Genomic DNA, 19,917 nt, shown 5'->3' with positions numbered 1-19,917 from the left:
AAGCTTGTGCTCAGTGGGTGTGGGAAGCAACCCAAACACTCCAGGCTTTGCGGCTTCAGACCACCTGGAACAGAGCCCAAGACAAGGGACACGCCTGGTTCCACCTGTCAGGGCTGCATCTGGGTCTTTGACACAAGCCTGAGAAGCAACAAGGGGACAGCATTCATGGACTCATGTGACCTCGGAGAGCGCCCCTGGGCCCCTTCTCCTTCTAGCCAGCCTGTGGGTGACTGACCCTCCACTTCAGTCCCGACTGGTTAATCTCTTGCCACTTTAGACCTCTGAAGGGACACACAGGCTGGGTCTCTCCCCACCAACCCTGGCTCTACCCATCTTCCAAATGGCCACCTTCTCCAGGAAGCCTTCCCAGGTTGACCGAACCCAACTCCTCTGCTTCTATAATGACCCTGCCCTTATGCACCAACACAGACGGTCCCTGACTTACGATGGCTCCACTTAAGATTTTTCGACTTTACAATGGTGTAAAAGCTCCATGCGGTCAGTAGAAGCCACACTTCAGTGTTGAATTTCGATCTTTCCCTGGGCTAGCGATACGCGGTGTGCTGCTCCCTCATGATGCTGGGAAGAGGCAGGCAGCCCCAGCTCCTCGTCAGCCACACGGTCACGAGGGCAAACCACCGACACGACACAGCGTGTCCGTGGTGTTAGGCGACTGTGCCCAGCTGCAGGCTAGTGCGGCAGGCTCGGCTAGGACAGGGTGATCGGCAGGTTAGGTGTGTTGTACGCATGTTGACTTGCGATGTTTTCAACTTACGGAGGATTTATTACGGGGACATAAGCCCAGGATCACTCGAGGAGCATCTGTATGTGGTTGTAATTGGATTAACAAAGCCATCCGTCTTTCAGCAAGAGTGTGCTGAGTTCTTACATGTGCATAAAATGACACGCTCTGCCCCGAGGGGACAGTACACGAGAAAAGCAAATGTGGGACACAAGTCACTCCCGAGCCACTGGGAGCGTTTGGCAAGACGGAATGTGGTTCAGGCTGTAGCCGGGGGACAAGAACACAGAGTGACTCTGGAGGAGCCGTGGCTGACTTCGGGGAAGCTGTAGGAAGGAGGCGGTGGGTTTGGGCGGGGGCGTGGGGGGGTGGGGGGAGGCCTGCCTGCCAGGGGGTACCTGTGTGCAAAGGCAAGACGCAAGAGGCAGGAATGCCGGGCGTGTTCGGGGAGCAGCCTGTGAGGCTGAGGAGCTGCGGGAGTTCTGAGCTCGGGCCCGAGGGCAGCTCGAGTCGGGAACTGGCGGACGGCCGTGCTTGTCTGCAGCACCCCCACCGTGCCGGCTGCGGGGTTCCACCTGCACGGGGCGCTCGGCCGGCTGTTCCTGGTGTCTGCGCCTTGGGCCTCTCCGGACTCAAAATAATTACCAGCTGGGAGTCAGCGCCAAAAAAAAAAAAAATGGGCAAAAGTGTCAGCCTTCTTTATTTCCCTTTCCCTTCTTCTGCTTAATCCTTTGCCTGCTGGAGAGGTCTCCAGGGGCCTCGCTTAGGTGTGACATCCAGGGCAAGACAGACTCTAAACAAGACAGGGAGTGCGAGTCTGGTTACTGGCTCCCAGCGTCGGACACTCCCGGGCCCGGACACCCCCCAGCCCCCCCTTTTCCTGGCCACACTCAGCTCCTGGCTAGAATGCTTCCCCTTACTCTTTGCTGATCAAGTCCCCCCCGCCCAGCTTGATCGTCCTCGTCTGGGAAGCCTTTCCGGCTGCCCTAACTCTCAGGTCTCGCAACCCCACACAGGGCGTAGTATTTGCTACTATGCTTCGCCAGTTCCTGCACGGACGGTTCCCGACTCCGTAATGAGATGACACGTTCCTGTGCGTGAAGAAGCTGCCATCTAGCTCGTCCCCTTCTTCCCCCACAACCTCCCCACCCCCCAGTGCCCAGCACAGGGTTCTGCCCAGAGAAGATAGAAGAAGATTATAACAGCCATGATGAGGAGGGCAGCGACAGTGATGATTTGTCCCGCACCTTTGGAGGATTTGCCTTTTTTCTGCAGCTCGGCTGTGGAAGGGGAATGGGGCGGGAGCAGGGACAGCCACGGAGTTCTAGGGTCTAGGACCCTCGCATCCAGGTGTGCTTGCACGGACCGCTGCCTCTCAGGCCCGGGGCTGAAGTCCCAGGAAAGGGAGCACTCTGGTGAGAGGGGACAGCCCCCGGCCCTCGCGCCTGCCTCTCCCCCAGCCCCTGGGTCTCAGCCACAGTGTGGGGGTGTGGGGAGCACTGTGCGGCCTTTCTCTCCCCGCACGGTCTCCATAATGAAGCTGTTGCCTTAATAGACCACCAGGGGAGAGCTGCTCCAGGCGTCAGCTCCAGAGTGATTTATTGAGCGGGGCTGCTGCGGCATCCCGCCCCGCCTGCCCACCCGGCACACTCGTCCTGTCTGCCCGCCCTGCGGTGGGTACTGTTCCTGGGAATGACCTTTCAGGAAGGTGAGGGTCGGGGAGGTGCTGGGACATCGGACCAAACTGGTCAAAGCCGGCACCAGCTCTGAGAATGGGGTGCAGAGACCCTCTCCCTGGGGCAGAAACAGGGCCCACCAAATTTCTCTTTCTCTCTGAACGTAGCGAGAGTCTCACCCTTTTCTTACCAGAGCAGGGCTGATTTTCCCCTCCTCTCTCATCGCAAATTCAAGATAGAGATAGTGGGTGCTGACCGCCCAAAGGGAAGGTCTGCCGCCTGAGCTGGGTCACCCGTGCCCCAGAGAAATATCGAGGGAGACAGTCAGGCAGTTAGCAGTCCAGACGCCAGCTGTGAGGCCATTGGTGCCCCGTGGAAACACCCCTGCTAGGCTCTCGGCTGCCTGGGCGGACTCGGAGAGGGACACACCGCCCACCCCTGCAGGGTGCGGCCACACAGCCTCCCCCCCCCACCGCCCCCGCCCAGTGCCCTGGCGCACGCCGCCTACACCGGACCTAGGAGCCTGGGGCTGGCCTCTCCGGTTCTCTGTGCCAGAGCTGTCCTCCCTCCTCTCCTCGGCTCCTCGGAACCTGCTGGGTGAAGTCCAGTTGCGTGTGGACAGTCTGGCCCCTCTCTCCCTCATGGAGCAGGTGTCCTCTCTGGCTGGTTCCCCTGCCTCCCAGGCTGGTCGGGGCAGGCAGTGCCTGCGAGAGGGAGCTTTGCTGTGGGTGGTCCCTGCGTTGGCCATTAAGTACGCCCAGTTCTCCTGGGCACACGCTAGGATTGCCTTGCCCTGCCCCCTTCATGTTAGGAGCCGTCACGTGTCTTGCTTTGGCCAACGCCATGTGACTGAAGTGACACGTGCCACTTCTGCGAGGCAGCTTTAAGAGACAGCGCACAGTTTGCCAGGTCCCCTACCTCCCAACGTGGGGGCGGGAGCGCATGCCGAGACGGAGCCTCTGCCGGCCTGGGCCCCTGGCGAACAAGGTGGAGACCAGCCCGGCCAGGCTGCAGACCCGTGCGGCGTGAGCGAGAGCCGAAGCGTGGTGGCCTTGAGCTGGTGACTTTCAGCCCCTTGCATCTCACGGTGGTGCACGTAAACTAACTACTAACATTCTGCGGCACGCCAGAAACCATATGCTACCTTTTGTCGATCTGACCAAAAATAGGTGTAATTTTGGCTCACTCACACTGGACGGCTATCGTCGCGTTGGCTGTTGTCACTCTTTGATTTGAAAGTCTAAGGGGGAAGAGGTCGGTGCCCCTGACTACACAGTCAGCTGGCGCGTGTTCTAAAAATCCTCACAGCACGCCGGCCGAAGTCGCTGCTCTGAGCCACCAGATCCCAAGACTGCCACCGCCGCCACGGCACAGCCTGGCTCATCCTAATCAACGCAGCCTGTCCTCGACGGCCTTTTCCAGGACGCTGCTGTCTGGTTCAGCCCAGGGGCCTGGCCCAGTCCTCACCCACGACCAACGAGACATACAACGGTACTCTGTAGTCGGTAACCCTGAGGCCTAACAGGTAGAGAGGATTACCTGGAACAGGCCATCGGAAGCAATAAACATTCCCCTCCCTTCTCACCCCCATGGGGGCTCTGGTGCCGCCCACCTGGGGCAGAGTGCAAGGACTTCCCCTGGGTGGGCTGGGCCACCGGTCAGTTTCCACTCCCCCTTCATAACCTGAAGGGTGAAGGCCCATCTGCCTCCAGGGGTCAGGGGGTGTGAGCACACCCTGCTCAACCCAGAACCAGGAATCTTCCAGAAGCCCAGAGGGCAGGCTGTACTCACACTCGTGGCGTACTGGATGTCCTTCCAGATGGAGGTCTCCCGGGACAGGTCGGAGGCCTCAAAGAGGTTGTCCAGGATGACCTCCCCGATCATGTCGTGGCGGGAGAAGCGGTCGAAGTCGAAGACGCTGAGGTGCAGCTTGCGGTCCGCCAGCTCCTCGTAGGGCACCGGGAAGTGGAAGTTCTCGTCAAAGGTGGGGTTCAGGGTCTTGCGGTGCACCCGCGTCTGCTGCTTGCATTTGCGGTCGGGCAGGAGGTAGATCTTGACGTAAGGGTCAGAGCTGCCGCAAAAGTCCTTGGCGGGGAGGTCAAAGGCCTTCAGGATGCGCACGATCAGGGTCTCGGTCTCGTAGTCGTAGCGCAGGCTGAAGTTGATCTTCCCGCAGCTCTTGGCCGCCTCGGATTTGGCATCGTCCCCGTCCACCGACTTCTGCTTGTACAGCTCGGGCTTGATGCGGCCGATGCTGGTGGGCTGCTCCGCCGCAGGCGGCAGCTCGTTGCCATAGTCCACGCTGGAGACGTGCATCTGCCGGGGCAGGTGGCGCTTGAAGGACGTGTGCCTGGCGGGGGGCGGGGGAGGGCGCAGGGGGCGTGGTCAGCGCTCAGCCGGACTGGATGCAGGCAGACCCAACGGGGGCCCGGCTCACCCTTTCCCCCTGCACGCACGTCGTGCGCATGTCATTGTGCGCGGTACACCTCTTAGTATATGTACAGTGGCTGCAGTGGGGTCGGGTATATAGTAAGCTCACTAAATGTCAGCCATTATCATTTCCCCTGCCTTTCTGCTAACTAACCTCTTTCTAGGTTTCTTCCCCAGGAGACGTGACTCTGGTTCCCACGTTAAACCTTGAGATCCCTCAAGAGGAGGACCATCCTTTCCTCCCCTGGATATGGCTGGCGGCTGCCCCGCCACGCCCCTCTCCCTCCATCACCAGAGCTCACATTACTGGGCTTTGCAGCCAGACTGGAGAGGGTAATTCTGGCTCTGCCCTGTCTAGCCATAGGAGCTTGGGCAAGTTACTTAACGTCTCTTTGATATAAGATGAGGATAACAACAGTAACAATTGCACGGGGTGGCTGTGAGGACGAAATGAGCTCCCACATCCGAAGCGCCTGCTCGAACAGGGCCGATGTGTATTAAGTGACATCCTTAGCTCTCACTGTCACTCGGATTCCTTCACGGGCTCCTCACAGCAGCCCTAGGAGTCGTCAGCTCTATGTTAGGGTTGGGGAGAGCGAAGCTGGGGAGACACGAGCAACTCGCTCACGGTCCTGCGGTAGACTCTGTAAGTGGGGCCCCGCACTCTGGTTCCTGGCCTCCTTTCTCTGGGCTGGTTCCCCGAGAGCTGGGAGTGGGGCAGGGCACCGCAGGGCCCCAGGAACCCACAGGAGCCCTACGCTGTGAACAAACACAATGCCTCATGCCTGCACGCATCGCTTCTTTTAGAAGGGTTTCTGGATTTAGAGCAGGTTCTTGTCGTTATGTGGCGGTTGTTTTGCTTTTTCAGTTACAGAACGCCATGCATTCGATCGCTGCCATGCAGAGAACTCTGCCCAAGGCTATGAAGGGACCCTTGTTCCCAAACGGTGAGACGCTCTCACCTTGTCTCCTGTGCCCTGCAGACTGCATCTCCGAGGCTCTGCTGACATAGCCCTGGATGCCCTGTGAACTCTCATGCCTCTAGGCCTTTGCGTATTCTCTCCCCTCCACGGGATGTCTTTCTTTCCCTCCAAACACCCACATCGCCCGCCCACCCACTCACATCCCGGTGCACACCACACACACGGCACCCCACCCAAAAGGTCCCCCTTTCCTGAGGTCTTTGCTGGCCCACCCTCTAGCTGATCGCCCACATGGACTGCATGATCTGAAACGCTCTCCACTCGGAGCTCACTTGTGGCCCTCGCAGGCCGGGACCTCTCTCCTGAACAAGGGAATGTGCAGGTGCAGGGTTAGGGAGGGGGGCTCCACCCCTCACCTGGTGGATGACGTGGGCTCTGTGGTCTGTCTCTGCAGCCGCGTGTGACGCGAGATGTGCTCTCTGACCGACATCTGCACCTCGGCCGGGATGTCTGGGGACGTGTGGCTGATCTTCACGGCCGCCTCCAGGAAGCCCAGGGAGTGGGGGTCCTTCAGCTTGTCTGCCATCTTGCCTCTGGAATGGGGGTTCTGCAAGGCTCCCAGGGGCGCGTCAGCAGAAGAGGGGCTGGAGGCCTCCTTGTTCCTCCAGGGCGTCCAGCGCAGCTTCCAAAAGAGAAAGAGAAAAACTGCCACCAGGGCCACACCACACACAATAACCACCACTGCAAGGAGGCTGACAGAGGTGCCTGCCCCCGGCGGGAGCCAGGCAGGGACACACAGAGGCAGGGGGAAGCCGGGCAGGGGGTTGGGAGAGGGAGCACACACAAGGGACGAAGACGGAAGAAGAGAAAAGAGTGGTCGTGAGAATGCTGCCCAGGCGGAGGAGTGGTGGCTGGAGGGCTGACACTCCCCAGGCCACTCGCCTTTCCCAGCTCTGACTTTACACCCCCACCACCTCCCCACGGGCCTGGGGAACTCCCTACCGATGGCTGGCATGTCCGAGGAAAAGGAAAGTGACTTCTGTAACAGCCTCAGCAAATGTGCACATTTGCGAAGCATTCACATTTGCATGCTATTTGAATTTCTATTAGAGCAGTCACACTGGCCAGACTTGGAGCAGAGTCATTATCGTGCGCAGCTCTCTTCCTCAACAGGCTGAGTGGCCTTGGAGACCAGAGGCTCCAGGTACTGGCCCATCCTCTTCCCTGCCCCACCCCCACCAAGCCCAGAGCAGGAGCTCCATAAATCCTCCCGGAGTCGAAGTGAATGAGATAGCTCATGATTGCTCTGAGCGCCCCGGTTAGGTCAAGTGCATCTTCTACACTCAGAACTCGGCGCATAGTAGGCTCCACAAACACTTGCATTAAGTTGGAATCCAATCCACACAGTTTATTTCGAAGCTAAGTACAAATGACCCCTGTAGCTGTCTTTTTTCCCATTCCTGTGGCTATTTGAGAGTTTCATTGTAAAACTGGCATTTTTGAATGTTGTTATTGGCTCAAAGGTGGATGCTCGCTGCCCCACCCCCAGGCCACCCCGTCCGCAGAGGGTGTCTGTGTCCCCAGGGAGCTGTGAGGACACCCCCCTCTGGGAGGAAGGATCTAGCAGACCTCTCACCGCACTTCCAGGAAAGACCTGAGTGGAGAGGCCCGAAGGCTCCGAAGCAAGGAAGCCCCCACTACACTCTCTCCCCCCGAAGGTGCGCATGAAGGTCGCTGACTACCCAGCAGAGAAGCCTTGTCCAGCAGCTTGCATGGTGATTGGGAAATTGAGAAATTCCACCACTACAAGCATCACACCGGGTTTTTTGCTACTTTGGCAAAGGACAGATGTCTTGGTACCCGCCCTTGAACTCACACATGGTGGGCACGGGTGACTCCCTTTGGAAGGACGTGTCCTCACCAACTCTCCTCCCTGTTCCCCACCTGGCCCCTGCAGGCCTGTGAGTTTGCAGCCTCGGGATTACCCTGTCCCAGTGCCTTAAGAATCTTTGTTAAGGTGAGAAGCGACCCTGAAATCACTGAGGCCAGGCTGTGCTTCTGCAGATAAGAGGAGTGGTCCAGAGAAGGGGCTCGCCTGGGGTCACAGGTCAGCCACAGAGCCTGGATTGGGGGCCTGAGGCCCACAGCCCTGCCTGGGGCTCTTGCCACTGTCCCAGCCTGTTTCTCCCTGATTGAGCTGCAGGCGACTGGAACCCTCTGTTTTTATATCTGCCTGACTCAGGGCCTAGCATAGAAACTGGCCCATGAGAATAAATGAGTAGATGAATGAATGGCACATAAAGAAGCTGTAATTATCTCTCAACCAGCATTTGCCGAGCATTTGCCTTGTGCCAGGTGCTAAGCTCTGCTTGGAGTACCAAGATGCCAGGTCCCCCCTGGGGGGACCCGGAGCACTCTCATAACACACAGGCCCAGGGAGGGCGTCCCCATCCGGGGGGTCTGACAAGGAGGTGAGAGCATCAGCCATCTCCTCCGGGGAGCCGGTACTGCCTTCCGACTCCCTAGCTGGAAAGCAATGGCCTTGATCAACTACCACCTTCATGACTAGGGACTAACAGCAGACAACCCTCAAGTCCTCGGCCACTGGCACCAACCCCCAAGCCCCTGCACAGAGACACCGGGGCCTTTCCTTGGCCAAAGGACCTGGGGCCCGTCCTTCCCCCAGAGTCTGCCAGGGACCAGGAAGGCTGGTTCTAAGGCAACTCCTAGACTCACAGTCTCCGACGTGGTGTGCACGCACCTCAGGGGCACGAGAGAGAAACACAACAGATGTTTAAAACATTTATTTATTGTCTTAAAAATAAGACATCAAGCCCTGCCCGGGTGGCACAGTTGGTGGGAGCGTTGTCCCGCACACCGGAATGCTGCTTCCTTTCCAGGTCAGGGCACACACTCGGGTTGGGGGTTTGATCCCTGGCTGGGGCAGTACAGGAGGCAACTAATCGATGTTTCCCTCTTACATCGATGTTTCTTTCTCTCCTCTCTCTCTCTCAAATCAATAAAAAGCATTCCTCAGGTGAGGATTAAAAAAAAGACACCAAAATCTTAATATATGTACAGGTTGACAGTAATAGTATTGGATCTAGTCAAGTTATTGAATATTACTATGTCCAAGGCATGAAGCGCTTTTTGTGTATCCACCAATGTCATGCTGTCCATGGAAGGAGGAATGGTTACTATCAGAGGACGCAGAGGCTCTGAGGATTCGACAGATTGCGCAGGGTCACACGGCTCCTAAGTGGTGCGACTGAGGTTCGAGGGCCACCCACCAGACAGACGCGTCCCCGCTCCGAGCATCTGGCCACCTCTACACCCTCTCTGCTCTCTGTCACAGCTGCCCTGGGTGCCTTCTCCGCAGTGAGTCATCTTAAAACAAAAGGTATTTCTAGGGCTCTGGCTTTCTTTTGATCGTACATCTTACTTGCTCTGGTAATAATTAGAATTTTAATGAGGAAGGGGAAGGAACGGGGGAATCCAGAGAGCACAAAGTGCATTTAAATGCTCAGCCTGACAAAAAAAAACAAAACACTGAATTCATAAATGAAAAGAGGGGTGGGGGCAGGGGGTGGGCCGAGGGAATCAATTTCTCCTCGGTGTAGCTGCCATTTCGAAAGCCGCTCCACGTGACCCGGCTGCTGTTCCCTCGAAGTTGTTTGGGAGGCCAGGGTATGGATTACTGAGAATCAGCACCCTGCACTCAATACTGACTACATAAGACCATGCCGGGGTGGGGGGGGGCGCCCACAGAATCTTCTGCCAGGACCCCTGACGGGCAGGCAGTTGGGGGAGAACCAGGTTCTGGGGTCCGCCTGCACAGGGGACCCATGGAGGTGAGCACGGCTGGTAGGAGCAGGGTTAGGCCAGGGCAGGGCATCATTGCCCAGGACTCAGCCCCTTCAGATCACTATATATGGCCCTGAACGCAGCCAGCCTGATGAAAGGCAATTTGAGGCTGGGAAAGGTCGGTCTTGGAGGCCTAAGAACTGTGTGCAAAGGCCCACGTCACCTAGGACATGTGCCCTCCTACCCTGGGCCCACTGGGGCCACCCGCCAGGACATGTTGCCCTCTAGGAAACCCCAGGCGCATGAGTAGCCTTCAAAGCCTTTTCCCCACTTATGTCCTGTTTGACCCACAGCCCTGGGAGGCAGATAAAATTTTGATGGTCAGCTCAGCCACTGTGTGAGTCCTGACCCAGTGCATTTCGTATATATTCCAGGCACTAGCTTCATGGCAGAAGAAAGGTACACCTCTACTGAGGGTGAGAGCCCACTGGGCAAGACAAAGTATTTCCTAAATATTAGTCTTCTTCCCCCATCTTCTCCCTTCTTTATTTTCCATTCAGCCTGGAGAGAAAGAAGCACGGCCCAGAGTCACGCTGGGCTCATTCCAAGTCTGCTCTCACTGGCTTTAAACTGTCTGGCTTCGACAGGCTACTTAACCTCCCCGGGCCTCAGTTTCCTCATCTGTAAAATGGGTATAATGACAGTGTCTGCCTCATAGGGGCATTGTGAGGTTTCACTGAGATCAAAACTATATCAAAAGTGCTGAGGGGCTGTCCTGGAAAATGGGAAGCAACATCATAAATATTAGCTATTTCCACTAGAAGTGTCTCCTTCCTCCAAGTCTAGTTTTAAATATCCCCTAGTTTTGAAATTTGTTTTGTTGGCAGGACACCTGCAAGCCATGAACCCCGGGGCACAGAGGTGGCTTCAACTGCGTCATTCAAACCAGGAACAAACGTGCTAGCAGAAATAATGTAGTTGGTATATAGCCAGGTCTCTCGATAGCGCAAGATATAATGCGCACAACATGAGGACCCGCGCATCTCCACGTCTCTCTGTCGATACTCATTTGCTCACTACTTGTCCGGTTGTCTTGTTGTTACTGTCACTGGTTTTGTTGCTACCGGTGAACAGGAGGGAGCTCCAAAGGAAAATCGGGGAAGAAGAGTCAATAACTGACAAGCTGCTGTGCTTTTGCAAGGTTTTCTCGGAAACTGGGGAAAAGAAGTCGGTGACTCAGTGCTAGGTGTGACACATCTTGCTTCAGGTGTCAGAGGCATGAGTCTTCTGGGGGGCACCGGGTGTGGGAAACCATACTGCGCAATTACCCAGCAGCCTCTGGGCGAGCAAAGAGCTCTGGAACTGGGCTTGGGAAACAGCCGGTGACCTGGCCTGAGGAGGGGCCCAGGGCTCCTTTGCCGGCTGGGAGAGTGGACTTCACTGGGGCTCAGACCCACGGCAGACGTGCCCGGGGAGCACCAGACCCAGAACCACCACAGGGCACGTCCACCCACGTTTCTAACTGTGTGACCTCGGGCAAGTTACTGAACTTCTCCAAACCTTGGTTTCTTCTTCCGTTTAATGGGGGTTCTCATGCTCCCTCCTTCGCAGAATCACCATGAACATGAACTAAACTAAGCCTGAGCACAGTTCCCAGGACGTGGTAAAAGCTCCCCGAACGCACACTGCTGTTGTTCTTCACGCTTTGCTTTTTTGGTGGAGGATAATCATTTGCTGTGTACAGAGTGGCCCCAAAGCGGGACCCTCTGGGGCAGCGGAAGGGGACACCAGACTAGAGGCACAGCGTCAGAGAGACCTCAGGCCCCTCTCCCCCACTAGGAAGTTAAGGTCTCCCCGAAGACCTTCAGGGCGGGACCTGCTTGTCACCCTAAGTGGGACAGTCTGGCAGGGGTGATGGCTCTGTCCCTGGGAAATGCTAGGTGATCAATCCAGGGCTCTCTTATCTCCTCCTGCCCCTACCCGGACTGACACTTCTGTCTCCGAAGACAGAGCCCCGTGCCCCGCCCCTTCCCTCCCCCCACAGCATCAGGATTCATCGGCAGTTCTTATCGCTTGCTATTGTCTCCATTTTTCTAATGGGCTTGCATGTCGGGAAAATCCATTTTGTAACAGTAACAGGCATTTTCGTTAACAGATTATAATTGAAAAGATAAACTGGGATGAGGAAGCGAAAGAAAGGACTGCTTTCCCTGCTCCCCTCGAAGCCGGAGAGGGCTGCCTGCGGGGCTGAGGCTGGGGCTGGTGGACCCTCAGAGGTGCGGGTGCTGGGCCAGGCACAGCGGGAGCCGGTGGGCCCAGGGCTGCCGCTCAGACGCAGGCAGAGACAGACAAGCACAACCCAGAGACCAAACGCAGAGGCACAGGGGCTCACACAGGGGAAGGGGGCCTGGTCTGGGAATGGAGAAGACTAGGCACCATTACTACAATATGAACCCTAGTAACATTATTTGTTACTTCCACATGGTCTGCATTGCACCCCCTTACGTTATCCCACTTAATCTTTAAAGCCTCCCTAAGAAATTATTATTCACGTCTCAAAGATAAATGAACTAAGTTTAGAGACATTAACTAAGAAACTTGCTCAAGAGAACATCATGTTAAGTGGAAGAGCTGGGATTTGAACCTGGGACTTTCTGATGCCAAAGTCCAGACTCTTGAGCCAGGCCTCTGAGGGGACTGGAGGCTGAGCTAAAGAACGGCCAGGTTGAAGGCTGGGCAGAGGAAGTGAGGAGGCATGTCTTCATTACAATCGGGGAAGGGCGGGGGGCAGCCTCTGCTCTATGACCTGATGCTGCAAACCTGGGCAGAGCCCTGGAGACTAGGATGAGGGCCAACGTCCTCGTCCCCATCCTTCCTTCTTCCCTGGAAAGGGGAGACGCTGTGCATTCTCCATCAGCCTCCAGGCAAACAACGGATGGCCGCTGGGAAGTCTCTCGCGGAGACGCACCTGAGAGAGAGCTGAGTGTGTGTGAGTGTGTGCGTGTGTGTTGTGTTGTGGAGACCGGGGCTCTGCTGCTCAGAGGCTCACAGATGTGGTCCATTAATAATGAGCTCGGCTGTGGCTTGTAAATTTATTAGGAGAACCTGGTGTAATTAAAATTCCGGGTTAGCAGGAGGGGGGAGCAGAGAGACTCTGCTGTCTTTCCTTCTTTCAGAGATCCAGGCCAAAGTACCGATGGGGATAATTAGCAGAGTCCAGACAGAGAAGGAATTAATGCTCCTGCAAAAGCCGTGATGGGGAGAGACAATGCCGGGCTAATCACGGCCGCACAAGCTTTATGACGGGGGGCCGCTTCCACCCTCATTAAGGGATTCGGAGATGACGCGGAGACCAACGTGGAGTGGCACAGCCAGCAGAGTACTGGCATTCGCTTAGCAATTGTTAGTATTATTTTTTTGGCAGATGATGACTGGACCTTCCTGCCTGATTGGGCAGGGCGTGTGGTCCCTCTGGATGTGGAGATCAGGGCCGGGGTGATGGTGGAGGGGCAGACAGAGGGCCAGAAAGATCCTTTACCTCTCTTCCCGTTTATACCTGCCACTCCTCAGAGGAAAGGTCTCCCTGGGTCCGTGTGAGCTACAGAAACAGATCGGCCGTGGAAAGGAGGGAGGGCTGAGGTGGTGTCGGACACGGAGGCATCCAGAGCTGGATGCCCTGCTCACCCGGACTTTCCGAGGCCCCTCTGGCTTCACTTCCGGACTGTGGCCCCCCCCCAGTCTGTCCGTCCTCAGGGCCCGCTTTTCCTGAGCGGGACCAGCAGGGAGGACTCCAAGCTCCAGCAGGTCTCTCCTCCACTCCAGACACCTGGACACAGACCCTCAAGAGACCACTCAGTCTGAGTTCCAGATGCCTTAGTCTCAGCCCTAAGGATCTGCAGTCACGTGTTATGTGCCCAGTTCTGTGGCCAGGGAGCTCAGAGTAACGAGAACAGTCGGAGGAGAACATCTTTTGTACAGAGCTTGGAGGGGTGGGGCATTCCGAACCTGCCTTCCCCCCTCTCAAAGCTCCCACGGTTAGGAGAAGAGAACTTCTAGAACGTGAGTCCAAGGACCCTACCTACTGGACCCTGGTTCTAGAACCCTGAAGCTCAAGACACACCACAGAGTCAGGACAGCGCCGTGCAAGATTCTCCTGACACAATCCTCAAAGGAAGGCAAAATCTAGGGAATGCCTTCTTCCCAGCGAGAAGAGAGGGGGTGACTGATTATTCCGCTACAGAAACAAGACTTTTGTGTTTTGAGTCACAGGCCGGCACTCAATCCGCTGAGCCACACCAGCCAGGGCAGGACTTTTGTGTTTTGATGAAATGCTGTGCATTTACTGTTCCATCACAGGCGGGACAAATATTATCTGTGTGCAAACGACCTACTTCAAAGCCAGGGGACTGAATCATGGAGCATCTCCAGAGTCATTAGAGAAGCGAGCAAACAGCACATATATCTCGCGGCCATTCACAAGCAGGAGCGAGCCACCGCTGGATGCCAGCCTGGGAGAGGCAAGGCGGCTCAGCGTCTCCCGTCAGCTTCCTGCACTTTCCAGAACACCTCTGCACCTCTCTCTGCTTACTAACCTCAGACCCAGACGCACGCTACTCACACCCAACACACCGCAACTGGTCCTACAGAAAAAGTTGAAAAAAGGGTGGAGAACCGCCTGTCAGAGTCCCCCGGTGGGGTCAGGGGAGGGTATTACGGAAGAAAGCAGACCTTTGTCTTTAGAGTTTTTTAAAAGAGAAAAGGAGCTTGCGTTTCGCCGGGACAGTGTGGGTTGAGGTGGTTCCAAGCTGGGGTCTGACGGACTGCGATTGCCCGGGGAAGCTCCCAGCACAGACCCCGCCTGGCCCAGAGGGCTGCCCCGGCGAGTGAGAGTAGACGCCGCATCCCGAGTGTGGAGTCTCAGGGCGTTTCTAGGAATCCCAGGGACCAGAGACCTACCCAGAGCAGGAAGAAACAGGGCAAAGGTGAGATGGGGAAGGGGACTGAGTGTGTGCTAGCCACTTGCATTTTTCGTGCCACTGCAAATAATTAAAAAAAAAAAAAAGACCCTCAGCAGAGTCCGACTGGAGAGTCTGCAGCCTGGCAAGGGCTCTGGAGTGCCAGGAGGAGGCTGGGAGGCAGGTAGATACCTGGGGCCCTGGGCCCGAGCGCCACAGCCTCTCCCCAGACCCTGCGCTCACCTAAACCCCAAGACCCTGAAGCAACAGCTCTCAACCTCTTTCTTCCTTCTGCTCTGACTGAGGACCTCCTTCTCCCTCCACCCCCAGCCCTTTCAGCCCCTCTTCTTGACCCCCAGGCTTCCTGAGGCTTGTGACTCAGCAGCAAAAGTTGAAAGTTCCTCAGGGCTGCCACTCAAATTCACTTTCTGGAGCAGCCTTGTGGGGGTGGGGGGGCAGACCGATTCATCTGAACCACCCGCTCTCATTCCTCAGCCTTCTCTCACCTTCCGCCTGGCATCCAGGTAGGTACTTGTCACTCCAGACTGCGCCGTGTCCCTCTGGAGTCAGGAGGCCGGTGCCTCCAGCTACTGGATGTGCTACACCCACATCCCCCACCCCCAGCCACCCACACCCTGCATTTCTGCCCCGGGGCAGACAGGAGGGGTAGCCACCACCCCAGGCAGACCTGGACAGGTGCGTCCTCGCCTTGCATCATTCCCTTTGGGGTCTGAGGACTCAGGACCGGCATTAAGGGCCCCACCGGGGAAGCATCATTGGAGGGAGAAGGATGGAATGGGGCTGGGAGCACTTGATGAGGAAGTGACGCCTACCTGGGGAAGGCCGGTGTCCAGTAGGCACCGGGCATTGGTGTCGGAGGTGAGGGCACCGCAGAGCCAGTGTGATAATACTTACTGGGTCTAATCTGGTCTGAGGGTTCCCGAGAGGAGGAATCAAACCCTCCAACCTCCACCACTGTGCCACCCTCTGAAAGTTCTTTGTCTCTCCGCTGTAGGAGTCAGCCCATCGATGAGACATTGCCCAGGCCACAGAGAGAGAGAGCCCAGCGCCCCGACTACAGCACACAGGGCTGAGGGGGGCCCGCCCCGTGCTGGACAAACCCCTCACTCGCGAACGGCTCCCCCCAGACCCGCTGCTGCCTTCCTCTCTCCTCCATGCCCGGAGGCCTGTTCCCTAACCCAGGACCTCCCTGTACCTCTGACCTTTAACCTCGCGCGAAAACAGGGCCCCGGGAGGGTTTGCACCACCTGTACCCGCTCCTGGCACCGCCGCCGCTCCAGTCTGGGGGTTCTGGTCCCAGGAGAAGCGCGTGGAGACGAAACTCCCGCCTTTTGCAGCCCCCCCCCCCGCCTCGTTCCCCCGCCTGCCGTACGAAGCCGCCGGGCCCCCTCCGCAGACCCCTCGGCCCCGCGCCACCGGGATCCGGGTCGGGGTCGGGTCGGGCCGGCACGGCGGAGGCTGCGGAGCGCCAGGCGCCCCGGCGCCTCGGTCCCCGCAGGACCTCCCCGCCCCCACTCCGCATTCTCTCGAGGCCTCGTGCTGCACCCCACGCCCCGCCGCGGAGGAAAGGCGACCTGGCGCTCCCCCCCGCCCGGGACCCTCCGGACGTCGGGACCCGGACAAAGAAGCCGGGCTGCCGCGGGCGAGCGTGGCCGCACGGCTCTGCCGGGCAGGTGAACGCCCGGGCCGCCGGCCGCTCGCCGCCCACCCGCCCGCGGCTCCCGCCGCCAGGGCGCGACCCGCCGTTGCCGCTGTCGCGACTCCGCGGAGACGCCGCAGCTGCGCGCCGGGCCGCGGACTCACCGGCTCCGGCGAGCTCGACTCGGTTCGGGCTCCCGCCTGGGCTCGGCGGCCGCCCGGGGCTGCGCAGCGTCCGCGCCGCTCGGGCAGGAGGCGCCCGCTGGGCGAAGTCGGCGAGAGGCACCGACTCAGCCGCGCGCCGGCCGCGAGTCCGAGTGAGTCAGAGCACCCGAGCGAGCGAGTTCCAGGGGGCGGGGGCGGGGGGCGGGGGCGGGGGCTGCGACACCTTCCCCCCGCCCCCCGTGCCCCCCCCCCCCCCCGAAGCGCAGGGAGCCACTCGCAGCCGGAGAGACGCCCGGACGCACAGCCCTCGTGCCAGCCGCAGACCCAAGTTTGTCCCCGAGAGACCCCGGGAGCTCGGGCCGCGTTCCCCGAGAGAGCAAACGGACGGGCCGACGGGCCCGGGGACCTCCACATCCGCGAGGAGACGGCCGGTTTCCTCGGCCGGGGCGTCCCTGGTCCCCTGCTCGCCGCACGGGCCCCTCCCTGGCGGGCGGCCCGCAGGGCGAGAGGGGAGACGCGAGGGAAACAGAGCCCCGAGGGCCGCCGCACCCCGGAGCCCGGCTTTCCGCGGGGTCCCCTGCAGGGGGCAGGGGGCAGGGGGCAGGGGGCAGGGGGCTTCTCTCCTGCGGGCCCCCTTCGCGTCGCCCCATTCGCCCTGCGAGCCGTGGGCCAGGACCCTGGTCGCGGCTGGTCGCGAATCCACAGTCCTGAGCCGACTTCTCTTCCAGGTTCCGGGGACCCCGGGGCCGGAGTCGTGGGGATCGGGGGCAGCCAGGGCGACCCTCCGGGAGGGGAGCGGGCCCCGGGGTTTGCGGTACCTGCGTCGGCCGCGCTCGGACTGCGCTCCGGGGGCTGTAGCTCGAAGCTCCGACAAGTCTCCACGTCCAGCCCGGGAGGGGGCGGCCGGGCCCGGCACAGCGAGGCCAGGACAGCGAGCGCCGCCTGGCACCGAGGCCCCCCGGCGCCCCGCACCCCGCTCATGCCCCAGACGCGCCCGCCCTCCGAGCCGCCGCCGAACGCGCGCCACGGCCGGGCTGGGGCGGGGCGGGGCGGCCCGAGACGACCCTCCCCGCGGCGGCCCCCCCGCGCCTCCGTTCGGCTTTTAATCACTTCCCCGCGGGGCCCCCGCCCCTCACGTGGCATCCCGCGGCAGCTGGCGAGTCTGGCGCCTCACGGCCGCCCCCTCTGCACGCAGCGACCGGCCTGCGTCCGCGCGGGCTCGAGGGGTGGCGCCCGGCCGTCCCGCTGCCGGAGGGTGCGGGGACCCGGCTCCGCGGTCGCGGGCGCGAGTGACCTCGGGCCCGGGCCCGGCCCGACCCCCCTCCGCGAGGGAGCGCAGTGTTGCCCGAGCTGCGCGCGCGGCCCGGGGCTGTAAAGACAGTGGCGGCGACAACACGGGGGGCACTGCCACAGGCCGCACAAGTGGCAACGAGGCAGACGAACGCCCTCGGAGAGAAGGCCGGCCGGCTGGGGGCCGGAGGACCTGGGCCGGGGTCCCTGACGCGAGAAGTTAGTCGATTTGCTCCAAGTCCCGGTTTCGGGGGGCAGGAGACCCTCCGACTGCGCGGCATTGCGAACTGCAAAAAGTCTTCCCGAGCCCCGCAATCCTGCGGTCCGCGGTACCCGCGCGTTGCCATGGCGACGGGAGCAGCGGCCGTCTCTCTCCATGGCAACCGGAGGGGAAAGTTTCTGGTGAACAGGAATAGGGGGCATTTCCAGAGGGCGCTCGGTTCCCACCAGACCCACCTCCCTGTCTCCGTACCACACCGGGGAGAGAATGTATGTCGCAGCTAAGCGTAGCGAAGGCCAGGGAGCCAGAACTAAACGGGAGGATGGAGGCCGGACTTGAGGCAGCACCGCACTCCGGGAACTGCGGCCTGAGGTCCGGGAGCAGGTGGCTGAGGAGCTCCGAGGAGCTTCCCCAGCGCAGGAGACGGACGAGTCGCCCCCAGGCGCGGTCCCGCGCGGGGCGGGGGTGCCGCGCGGCCCCTTCTTGCCGGCGGATGGGCCCCTTCCTGCGTGGGGCTCGCCCGAAGCGCCAGGCTCGCGGCCCTGTGCCTTCCCGGAGCAGCTGGGAAGGAAACTTTAGCTGCAGCCTCCGGAAGCCGCGGGGCTGGTGTGCACCCACCCGGTGGCGAGTGCGGGAGGAAGGACTTTCCTTCTAATTAACACGCTAATCGCTGAGCGGCTCGGGCGGTGACTCACGTTCCGGCGGGAGGAGGTTCGGAGCCCGGCTCCTGCCGGCCTGCACCGTGCGCCAGCCGCGCCAGCCGCGCCAGCCGCGCCAGCCCGCCCGCCCTGGCTTCGGGACCGCGGACGGCGGGTGCCCCGGAGCCAGAGGGCCAGGCCAGGCCCGAGAGGAGGACCCCGACCTAACCCGGCGGGTGGTCCCGCCGGGACGCGCTCCCGGCTCTGTCCACGGTGCTGAAGCACCAGTCTGCACAACCATCGCGTGGGGACAGGGTGAGGGGAGGGTGGTGCGGGCAACTCAGGCGAGTTCGCAGCTTCTGCCCTGACGCCTGCAGTGGGAGCGGGCTGGGGACGCAGGTGCGAGGAACCGAGCGAGCCCGAACTGGGCGACACTGTGCAATCCAGACCGCCTTCCTGCGGGAGGTGTTCAGTTCCTATCCCAAGAACAGGTGGGGCTGTGGAGCCCCCGTTCGCCTCCCAGTGCTTCTAGAGCCCAGCGGTTCCGTCGCACCCCCCTCCACCGACAAATGCAGAGCTCAGCTCTTGCGCGGTGGGAGCGCGGAGGCCCCGGGTTGCAGGCTCATTAGCAGTTTCTGAGCAGGCAGGTTCGTGTTTACACAAAACACAACCGCGGAAGGCCCTCTCTGCCCGTGTTTATGGCACCTCTGCCACTCCTCCCCCTCTCGAGTTCCCAGGGAAAATCGCAGAACAAAGCGCCGCACCTCCCTCGCCTTTGCAGAGAGTGGAAAACACACACGCGCGCGCACACCAGGATTCCAAGGGCCCAGACCTGTGATGCAGAGAAATCAATATTTTGCTTAACAACGAGGGGGGCGGTGGTGAATTTACATCCACACTGAAGGCAGAAAAGCCTGCTTGGAGCAGAGCAGGTGGCAGGAGACAAGAATTAACAGATAATTTCTCATTGTTCCCGGATTCAGCCTCCGCACTCGGCAGGCGGTTCTGCAGCGTCTCTGGCGCCCGGCAGCGGCTCTGGACCTGGCCTTTCTCCACGGAGCCCACAGGGAGGAGGAGGCTCTGCTCTGGCAGGGCCGCAGGAAGGGGCTGGGGCTCTCTGGCCACTCAGTAGTGACTGGGTTTAGCATGCACGTGAGTGAGTGTGTAGGGGGAGAGGCACAGAGAAAGACGCCGGGACAAAGATGGAGACAAGAGAAAGGGAGACAGAGGCAGCGATGAGATAGACACAGAGAGAGAGATCGGAGAAAGACAGAGGGACCGGCACACATAGAAAGCGGCGTGTAAGGGGACACTCACTGAGAGAGAGACAAACGAAACTTTTCTCCTTGCGTTGACAGAAAGCCTCGCCCTAGTTGTCTCCTTCATGCCCACTCCCCCAGGTCGATCGCCGATGT

General features: G+C 59.8%; 1 protein-coding gene across 1 annotated transcript in view; it reads right to left on the bottom strand.

Annotated features, from left to right (window-relative positions):
• SYT6 (synaptotagmin 6) overlaps window positions 1-17,344 on the bottom strand; it is a 51,204-nt gene extending 33,860 nt beyond the window's left edge. The window contains exons 1-3 of the mRNA XM_045816800.1: window positions 17,173-17,344; window positions 6,188-6,536; window positions 4,210-4,768 (exon numbers count right to left, since the gene is read on the bottom strand). Coding sequence (XP_045672756.1) covers window positions 4,210-4,768; window positions 6,188-6,536; window positions 17,173-17,335 — 1,071 coding nt within the window. The 5' untranslated portion in view covers window positions 17,336-17,344. The remainder of the gene's footprint in view (window positions 1-4,209; window positions 4,769-6,187; window positions 6,537-17,172) is intronic.
• Between the last annotated feature and the right edge of the window lie 2,573 nt (window positions 17,345-19,917).

The sequence above is a fragment of the Phyllostomus hastatus genome, unplaced genomic scaffold (genome assembly GCF_019186645.2).
Source record: "Phyllostomus hastatus isolate PE091 unplaced genomic scaffold, TTU_PhHast_1.1 phas_scaffold_216, whole genome shotgun sequence".
NCBI lineage: Eukaryota > Metazoa > Chordata > Mammalia > Chiroptera > Phyllostomidae > Phyllostomus > Phyllostomus hastatus.
This window is presented reverse-complemented; position numbering and strand designations above follow the sequence as displayed.